At 42.3% G+C, this 9,535-nt stretch overlaps 1 protein-coding gene across 1 annotated transcript; it reads left to right on the top strand.

Moving 5' to 3' along the window:
• Positions 1-7,491: 7,491 nt before the first annotated feature.
• Positions 7,492-9,087, top strand: rag2 (recombination activating gene 2). Its single transcript, XM_069686868.1, has one exon. It carries the CDS (start codon positions 7,492-7,494, stop codon positions 9,085-9,087), a length of 1,596 nt encoding a protein of 531 aa, XP_069542969.1.
• The last annotated feature ends 448 nt before the right edge of the window (positions 9,088-9,535 follow it).

The following is a 9,535-nucleotide window of genomic DNA, read 5'->3' as shown; positions in this document are numbered from 1 at the left end:
CAATAGCTGGCATTGCCTGAGGTCCTGTTCATGCTTCAGTGTACACATCTGAAGTAAACTCCACCGTGCTGAAACACTCCGGCCATTTGCTTAAAGAAAATCAAGAGTCACTGCGGCAGGGAGGACTGCGGAGATTCACGGGAGGAGACGGAGAGAGAGAGGAGGGGAGCACAGAGACAGGAGGGGTTATTCAACGATGGGATCAAATCAGCGAATCACAACAGAGTTATGTCATGACACGTTACAAATAGAGCAGGTCTAGACTGTACTCTTTGTAATATTATTTACAATGACCAAAAATGATTCACCATGAGCAAGCACTTGGCAACAGTGGTAAAGAAAAACTTCATTTAACAGGAAGAAACCTCAAGCAGAGCCAGACACATTGGTGAGCAGTCATCTGTCATGACTGGGTGGGCTGAGAAAGTGGGATAGAGAGAGAGAGACAGAAAGAGAGAGAAGAAAGAACAAACTGTGGATGAAGTGGTGGAGACCGCCTGAACATGGGCTGGACATGTTACTTTATGCTCCTTGTTTGCTTTTGTCGCCATGGCTGTGGTTGTTGTGCTTCCTGCTTCAGTCAGCTTGCCCCCCCTTTTGGCCCCATTGTTTCGTTCCATGTGACAGTCCACAGAGTGCATGCTCGACTGTCATCAGGCGTCCCCCCACACAACAGGATAACGGATCGTAAATATTGAACATGTTTAATATTTACAATTTGAAATCGTTGTGGCCACGACTTCCTTAAATCACTCCTAACATCCCTCACACCGCAGGAACATCTGGCACGATGATCTTTAGAACCATTAAAAAAACGGGACTTTGCTTACGATTTTCGGAAGGTGTAATCGGACCCAAAATCAGCCTGATTATCTTGTAGTGTGTACCCTGCTTAACGTTAGCAATAACAACTATATTAAAGATGATATGAGTATGACTGATAATATTATAGCAGTTGGAGTCAAACAGGTCCACAGCAGCAGGCAGTCTGCATCAACGATCCCCTGCAAGACAAGGTATAGTTAAAAACTCCCTGGAAGATATGACGATCGCCATCTTTACTCCTACTTAATGCTGACTCTTCTTTAGATTTGTCTGAGTGGCAGAAGCACAAACTATGAGCCGGTCTCACTGCAGACAAGTAAATGTTGGCCTTGAGATGGCAACTGTCACATTCTTTGACCTGGCAACAATGGGCCAACTCTCTTCTCGAAATTTTCCTGACAGTGGTCCATGGCTCGAATACAAGGGACTTCTTTTAAGATGCTCCGGGCATGCAATAATGCAGCTTACAACTGAGTTTTAAAAAATGGCACAGGGTGGAGAGATCATGGGTGGGGGGTTGTATGGGTCACCATTGGGAGGGTGGGGGGAGTTTCTACTTGGCTTGGAATGATCAACAGTAGAAAAGAAGAGAAGTGAGTAACATGCATTAATGTAACATGCATGCAGATAACATGAATGTATACAGACTGAGAGAGATAGAAGGAGTAATGAGCTTGATGTATCAAGTCCCCTGGCAGTCTAAGCCTATAGCATGCATAACTAGAGGCTGGACCAAGCCTGAGCTGCCAGCCCTAACTATAAGCTTTACTCAAGGCTTCAATCCATCGACCTTCCATGGTAGAAGAAGGGCCTACAAGCCACTCATCTAAACCTGATCCACAGCCGGGATCCAGCCACTGAACTGTCCCGCTGTCTTCACATCACGCTCTGTTTCTCCTCCGTCCCATGATCTCTCCGTCTCCCTCGGGAACGAGTTAAGTTGCAAGGCCACAGTCATTTGTCTTCACAGTGTTCCCTGTAGGAAGCAGAGAGACAGGGTGAGGGCAGATTTAAGCTTATCAGCTTAAAACATGGTTTTAGGTTACCTCCTCGACATGTAACAGACACAACCCATGAACTGTGACTCGGTCCTGAAGACAGCTGAGTGAAGGCGGCCTAGAAGAGCTCAAAGGAGCTGCAGAAACACCTCAGGGTTTCCACCATGCAGCATCTGGTGTGGTGCCAGGGTATCTGAGGCTGTCTGCACTCCTGGCATCCTGCCACGCAGCAAGGCAAGCGAACCTCGCCGCTCACCTACACAGAGAGAGGACAACAGAGGAGAAACACATTTAGAGGAGCAGGGAATCCAGGAACAATAGGAAGAGGATGAAAGGAGAAGGGGGATTTGGAGCAGAGAAACATTGAGCATGGACGGGGCATTGTTGATTCAACAACACTATTTCTTACAAAATTCCCCAACGAGAGATTTGCTCGGCCAAATATGTTTTTGAAGAAACAAACGCTACCTGGGCTGTTGTAAAAGGCAGCCTCCTTTTTCCAATCCAGGAAGTGGGACAGAAATAATAGTATGTTGGCTTACAATGCACATTAGCTTTAGCCTCAGACACCCAAGGCCATATATATATTTTATATTTCAAACCTGCTTAAATGGATCTTTTTGATTATATAGCTAACATTTCTACTAGCCTATTAACACATCCAGCAATAATAGAACGTTTGACAGTTTTATTAAAAAACTAATATTAAAAGATTATAAGGTAATGCTTTAGATTACAGCCTGTAGTGTACAGTGTAATTAATCCAGGAATATGGTGTAATCTTCTGGTTTAAAGGTTTACCAGCAAACTACAGATCAAAAATGTAGGTATGGGGATAATTTGTCGTAAGCCCTTGTTACAGTGTAAACACTATAATACTGGATGACGAGTCTCAATTTCTTTCATTGTATAAAAGTGAACACAAAGCAAGATGGCAGCGCGTTTGGAGCCAGTAGATCGGCTGGTGGAGCCAGTATTGAAGTCCCGCCCAAGCAGATATTCATTGATAGTGATTGGTTTCCTCCTCTACTCTGTTAATCCAGAACAGATCGTCAGCAGGACCTGTATTTCTCACCAGAGCTGTCAATCATCATTTTCACAACATCAAATAAGTAATTAAAGCTAAAATCAGAAAAATGAACACTTGGACGTAAATCAGCATGACAAAAAAGTAGCTATATTGACAGAAACCATGTTTGGATTTGGATTTATCTATCTATTGTCTCCTGTCTATAATAGGTTTATTTCTTTGTTTGTTTTTAAATGTATATATTTATGTATATATATATATATATATATATATATACATAAATAATTTGTAAAATATATTTATACCCATAGGTCTGTCTATAGTAGTTTTAGATCTAGTATTTATTAGTGTCTATGTCTGTGTTACAAGATGATGCTTTGTCCTTGTTTTTAAGTTTAGTATGTGTGTTTAGTATGTGTGTCTGTACATTGAGAGCAAAGAAAACCTGGAGTCGAATTCCTTGTATGTGCCCACATACTTGGCCAGTAAAGCTGATTCTGGTTCTGATTTTATATTTTGACTCATATCCCATCTGTTAACATGGAGGAGGCTGCCTTTATGACCTATACTGCAGCCAATAAGCAGGGGGCGCTCGAAATGTTTTGGCTTCCCTTTTAAGGAGCTGTAATGTCGTCCATCTCTTTATACAGTCTATGGGCAGGATAGCTAGCATACATTTGTGTCAAGTCCATGAAGAGTGTTTTAACCCCCACCACAATGGACTCCGTTATTGATGAAATAATATTGATAAGTGTGGCTAATGCTAGCTGAAAGCTAGGTGGAAACAAAATCCTCAACAGTAAAATGTTTTGTGATTCAAATGAGTATTACAGGTCACCTATCACCAGATGATAACCCCTGTAACGCAGCAATATTAACCAGTGATATGTGCCCCACTGGCACTCAGTACCAATCACCACAAGGGGAGCAATTACCGGAGCATTAAATAGTGATAAACACCACTGCACAGTGATCGTCAGAACATCAGAGCTGTCACCGCGTCATCCGTCAAAACCCCGCTGCAGGGTAGCAGCAGTCAGGTAGTGATACATTACAAGGGACAGAAACAGGTGCTACCATAGATTCTAATTACTTTGTTCTATCAATTATGTACAAATCCTTGCATGGCCCGGGGTCTGCCACACACTGCTGTGCCTCCTACTCACTCTCTGCACCATCCCAGCTGCGGCTACACAGCTTTTCAACAGCGCTTTGTGTGGATGCCTCGAGGTGACTAGAAAGGTTTGTTTTTCCAAGGCTGAATTCATACGGCTGGAAAAGTTCTTGAAAAATGAAGAGACAAGAAAAAACACTCTGCATATCCCACTGACATCTGAATTCATGCGTTATCTCCTCTCCAGTAACAGGAGTGCATTCTCTCTCTTCCACTCAGCCCTGTAAGCATCAGTTTAGACACACAGGTGCTCTGCTGTGTTGTGTATTCGAGCTGTAACGGTCTTCCAGGCACTTGTGGTTGCTGCCTTTGTTTTGCACACTCCTCAAGTTTTCCTCTCAGCCGCTCGGTGCACAAAAACATTATGCTAATGAGTTGGTAGACATCTGCTTCCAGCTCCGCTTTTCTCCGGGTGTTTAGGCATGTGTGTTTGCGTCGCTCAAGAAGGAGATGTGCTTTTATAGTAGGTCAAATGTTTAAAACAGAAGCATGAACAAAGGATTTCAGAGTCAACTATCTCGCAGGATGTATTCATCATTGTGGAAAAATAATCCTGCTCTCATGAAACCGCATCGTAGTGTGATTTTGTGAATTAATGACTCACTCCTGGTACAGCGTGTCATTCAGAATTGAAGATACATGTGTAAGGCAGGCTGCAGCTAATGGTTGTGTTTGCTCAAATGGGAGTAGGGCTTTTTCAGCATGCTATAAGGTAAATCCGACTATGGATCTGACTTTAAAGGATCAGGTACTTCTTTAAGCCAAGAATGAGTAAAATGATCAGGGCAAATGAGAGAGAGAAGTCGCATGAGAAACATAAGGGGAGGGGAGACACATCAGATACAAAAACAGAACATTTAATTAAAGCGACAGTAGCAAAGCTAAAAATGTGAATCTAGGCTTCAGGAAATGACTGTGTACCTGTACAAAACAAGACACACGAATGGCACTGCATATGAAACTACACACTCGTCCTCACGGAGAAGAGCATAAATAAATGTTCGTTTGAACATTTGAAGTGATCCACTTTGACGTAGTTTACTGGAAGGTCAGTTTATAGTGCCTCATAAATGAAGAGGAAGTTTGGTCTGGTCTTAATGAATTAAATTCATCTGCACAGTCCAGCAATAGGAAAATGGTTTGTCATGAGGAATAAATTATCTTAAAGAAGATACTGTAGGTCATTAATTATACAATTTTAAGGAATGTGTTTTCCACTTCCTCATTAAGGTTTGAAAGTAAATGTATTTAAATCACTCTTGGCATCTGCTTCAGTCTATTTAATTGTTAAGATAAAATGTTTGAAAAGGGGGATATTTTCATACATATATGTTTTAGTGTTGCACCATGAACGTAGTTTTGCATTTTGACTACTTAAAATGCAACTTTGATTATTCTGGTAACAAACAACACAAAATATGACTTTTGTGATTGTCTGTACTCACAGTACAAAAAGATATTTCCAACATTAATAAATGTAAAGAAACTGGGGCATAGAAACGCAACACAATGCAGGAAATTAAGTGTATTTCACCTTTTTTTTTCGTGTGTGTGTGTGGGAGGGCAATTGACTCAGGAACCCACTATAGTATCTACAATCTTGGCTCCGGCTCTGATAGGGAACAAACACACAGTGCCTTTCTATGAATCAGGTTTACCTCAAACCACTCGAAAATAAAAGAGGTGTGTCCTGTTATCAAAGGAGAATGAGAGAATAAAGACATTCAAAAGTTTGTTGCACTAATTCAGAATATTTGTCAGCATGCATTTACTCCTCAATGTAGGTCATGTTTCCCACCATGTTTTGTGTCCGTTTCACTTTAGATTATTCATTTAGCTAATTAAACGAAGACAGTGTTGGTTATGTGTAACACACTTGTTCAAGTAATCTAACCTCTTAAAGAAAGCAATGTGGTAAAGCAGGGTCCCTTTATATTAATAACTACTGGAGAAAAAAAACATAATTACCCAGATAAGGATTGTTCAACAGACAAAGTCTCACAAAGGCCTGTTGTACCATCTTTGGTATATCTGATGTTCAGTGCTATCAATGAAGCGAGTCCCTAAATGCATTCAGGCAGCACACCTGCCACTGAGCTGCAGTCACAGACTGTTAACCTCAAGATCTGGAAGTGTTTGTGAGTCAATGAAGCTTCACAAACTCTGTCAGCGTCTGCCTTTGTCAAAGTTTGGCGACATAAAGGGACGTTTAGGTTTATCTTAGTAATTGTTAGGTTCAAAGGAGTCACACTCAGGTGAGCTCAGAGCCCTGCAGCCTGGTCCTGGACATAAGGTAAGCTAACTTAAATTTATGATTGTATTTAAATGGAAAATGATCCATTTTCAGGCTATTTGAATGTGCTAGTATAACTCAAAGACGACTTGTAGGGTTGGATCCCATCCAACCAAAAGCAGAATCAATATTCATGTTAAAGATAATAATACATAGCTTTATTGTTATATGAGATATCAAGCAGACGAGATATTATGTAATTTATTCAATTCAATTGCCTCGATTCAACTTCCTTTTCGAGATAAAACCACCTTACCATTACCTAATGCACTATGTCCATGCTGTGCTGCCCATTGTCCAATAATTCACTGCGCCAGAAATGGAAGCCAGTTTCCAGGAAAATCATGTAAACATTCCCAGTAAATGTCTGAATCAGTGAAGCACCTGCTGCCATAATGCTTGTTTGTGTCTCCATTCAAAGTGCACCATTCAAGGTTTGTGATTCATAGATGAAAAGGTCTTATATAAGCTTTTGTTTGTGCTTGATAACAACAGAGTGTCCCCATGGAGAGGTCATTTCGCCATAATTATTAGTGTGTGTACCTTTACGTATGTTGTTTTTTTTTTGACCAAAAAATGGTCAACAATGGCAACAGAAGTAGCATTCATAGAGCAGCAGTAAGTTAACCTACAGCATTGTCAGCATTGGTGGGTGTGTCAGATATGTAGCCTGTTTTTCTGTGCTCTCCATCCATAACACACATTTTGGAAAAATTAGTCTTGGGAAAAGTCCAGTTTACTTTCTTCTATTTTTTATTATACACTAATTGGTTCATACAATGTAATAATAATAATGACAAGTAGTAGAAGTAGTTGTTGTTGATGATATGCTGTAATAGCTCTTAAGGTTTGTCAGTGTTATTCATTTGATGCTGTTCTTTATGATTACAATTATTATTCCTTTATTTTATACTATATCTATATCAAGGCTATCTAAATATTGGTTGCCATCTTTTATCAGTTCAGTGTCCGTCATAGAAGCTGATTGGCTGGATGCCCTTACTTATGCATGTGGGGTCTTTAGTGCATATATATTGTGGATTACGTTCCTCCAGGTGTCCCTGTAATAAACAGGAAGTCAAAAGTTTAAAACCCTTGAATGAAAACAATCCACAGCTGACTGACACATTGTTTTTTTGTTTTGTGTTTTGACACAGGCATCTGCTGGGAAATGACCCTGCAACCATTAACTCCAGTCAACTGTGCCAGCCTCCTGCAGCCCGGCTGCTCTCTGCTGCAGCTGGATGGTGAAGTTCTCCTGTTTGGCCAGAAAGGCTGGCCCAAGCGCTCCTGTCCCACAGGGGTATTTGGGGTTCGGCTTAAAAACGGCGAGATGAAGTTGAGGGCCATCTCCTTCTCCAACGACTCATGCTACCTTCCTCCGTTACGTTGTCCAGCCATTTGCCGCCTTGACCCCTACGATGGGCTTCCAGAGAGCTACCTCATCCATGGAGGCCGCACCCCGAATAACGAGATCTCCTCCTCCCTGTACCTGCTCACCATGGATAGCCGTGGCTGTAATCGGAAGCTGACCCTGAGCTGCAAAGAGAAAGACCTGGTGGGAGAAGTGCCGGGGCCGAGATACGGCCACACGATGAGCATTGTTCAAAGCCACGGGAAGACGGCTTGTGTTCTGTTCGGTGGTCGATCTTACATGCCTGCAGGAGAGCGGACCACCGAAAGCTGGAACAGCGTTGTCGACTGTCCTCCTCAGGTGTTCCTGTTCGACTTAGAGTTCGGTTGCTCCTCTGCCCACACTCTACCTGAGCTCTGTGATGGACAGTCTTTCCATTTGGCCTTTGCCAGAGAAGACAGTGTCTACTTCCTCGGGGGTCACTCCATCACGTCCGACTCCCGCCCCCCTCGACTCTTCCACCTGCGTGTTGAGCTCCTGCAGGGCAGCCCATTGCTTTCCTGTGAGACTCTTCACACAGGCATATCCATCTCTAGTGCCATAATCACCCGCACAGGTCCTAGTCACAGATATATCATCTTAGGTGGGTATCAGTCAGACTCTCAGAAGAGGATGGAGTGCAGCACTGTGATTCTTGATGATGAAGGGATTAAATTTGAGCCGTTAGAAGCACCAAAGTGGACCCAAGATATTGTCCATAGTCGCACTTGGTTTGGAGGCAGTGCTGGGGAGGGAAGCATCCTATTTGCTGTACCTACTGAGGGAAGGCCATCCCAACCAGATCAGCATTACTTCTATCATGTGAGCTTCCAGACAGAGGGAGAAGGAAAAGAGGATGAAGGAATGCAGGGCTGCAGCCAGGAGTCGACAGATTATGACGACTCTACTCCTCTGGAAGACTCCGAGGAGCTCTACTTTGGTCGTGAGCCACATGAGCTGGAGAGTGATGGAGAGGAGGATACCTACAATGAGGATGACGAGGAGGATGAATCACAAACAGGCTACTGGATCAAATGCAGCCTGGGCTGTAATGTCGACCCCAACAAGTGGGAGCCATTCTACTCCACCGAGCTGCACCGCCCGGCCATGATCTTCTGCTCCAAAGGGGAGGGGGGGCACTGGGTGCATGCTCAGTGCATGGAGCTGACGGAGACCCTCCTGCTTAAATTCTCTGAGGGCGGTAAAAAGTACTTCTGCCTGGACCACGGAGGCCTGCCCTACCAGGAAATGACCCCACCGCGACAGGTCATGCCTCTGAAGCGGATCCCCATGAAGGTTAAGGACAGGAAAACTCCTCCGACTATCAAGATGTCCCCTGCAAAGAAAAGCTTTTTCCGAAGGCTTTTTGACTAAATACAGTTGTAATAAAAAGTTTACGTGTTCACTGTAATGAATAGTATAAACAGTGTATTGACCATGAAATGATGATAAACAATGAAACTCTGACCTTTTCTCAGTGTGACACTTTTGTGAGGTGATTAAGTAATAAAATTGTAACCTTTTAATTCATGCGTAAAAGCTGTAACATTTGACGATGATGTCTTCTTTGTGTTTTGTGTCACCTGTGTTAAAGTTAATTGTAATTATTATTCCATTAAGTATTACAGGATTAACTTTTAAACACTTTTTCCATTGCCAAATGCATTCTTTATACAATTCTTTCTATAATAAAAGTGATGATAATTGAATGAAAAACACACATTATGTTGATCTGTGCTCAATAAAATTTAAATAAATTAAATAATTCTGTTTTTTTATACTTGTTTATTTCTTTCTGGTTTTCACAAATATTTAATGTGGT

The sequence above is a fragment of the Semicossyphus pulcher genome, unplaced genomic scaffold, assembly GCF_022749685.1.
Source record: "Semicossyphus pulcher isolate SPU_LCO1_2020_fin unplaced genomic scaffold, fSemPul1.0.p SCAF_8, whole genome shotgun sequence".
Taxonomy (NCBI): domain Eukaryota; kingdom Metazoa; phylum Chordata; class Actinopteri; order Labriformes; family Labridae; genus Semicossyphus; species Semicossyphus pulcher.
The sequence above is the reverse complement of the archived record's forward strand: the minus strand, read 5'-3'. Positions and strand labels throughout refer to the sequence as shown.

Excerpts from the sequence above, each read along its gene's own strand:
- rag2 (XM_069686868.1), top strand. The coding sequence starts at position 7,492 with ATGACCCTGCAACCATTAACTCCAGTCAACTGTGCCAGCCTCCTGCAG.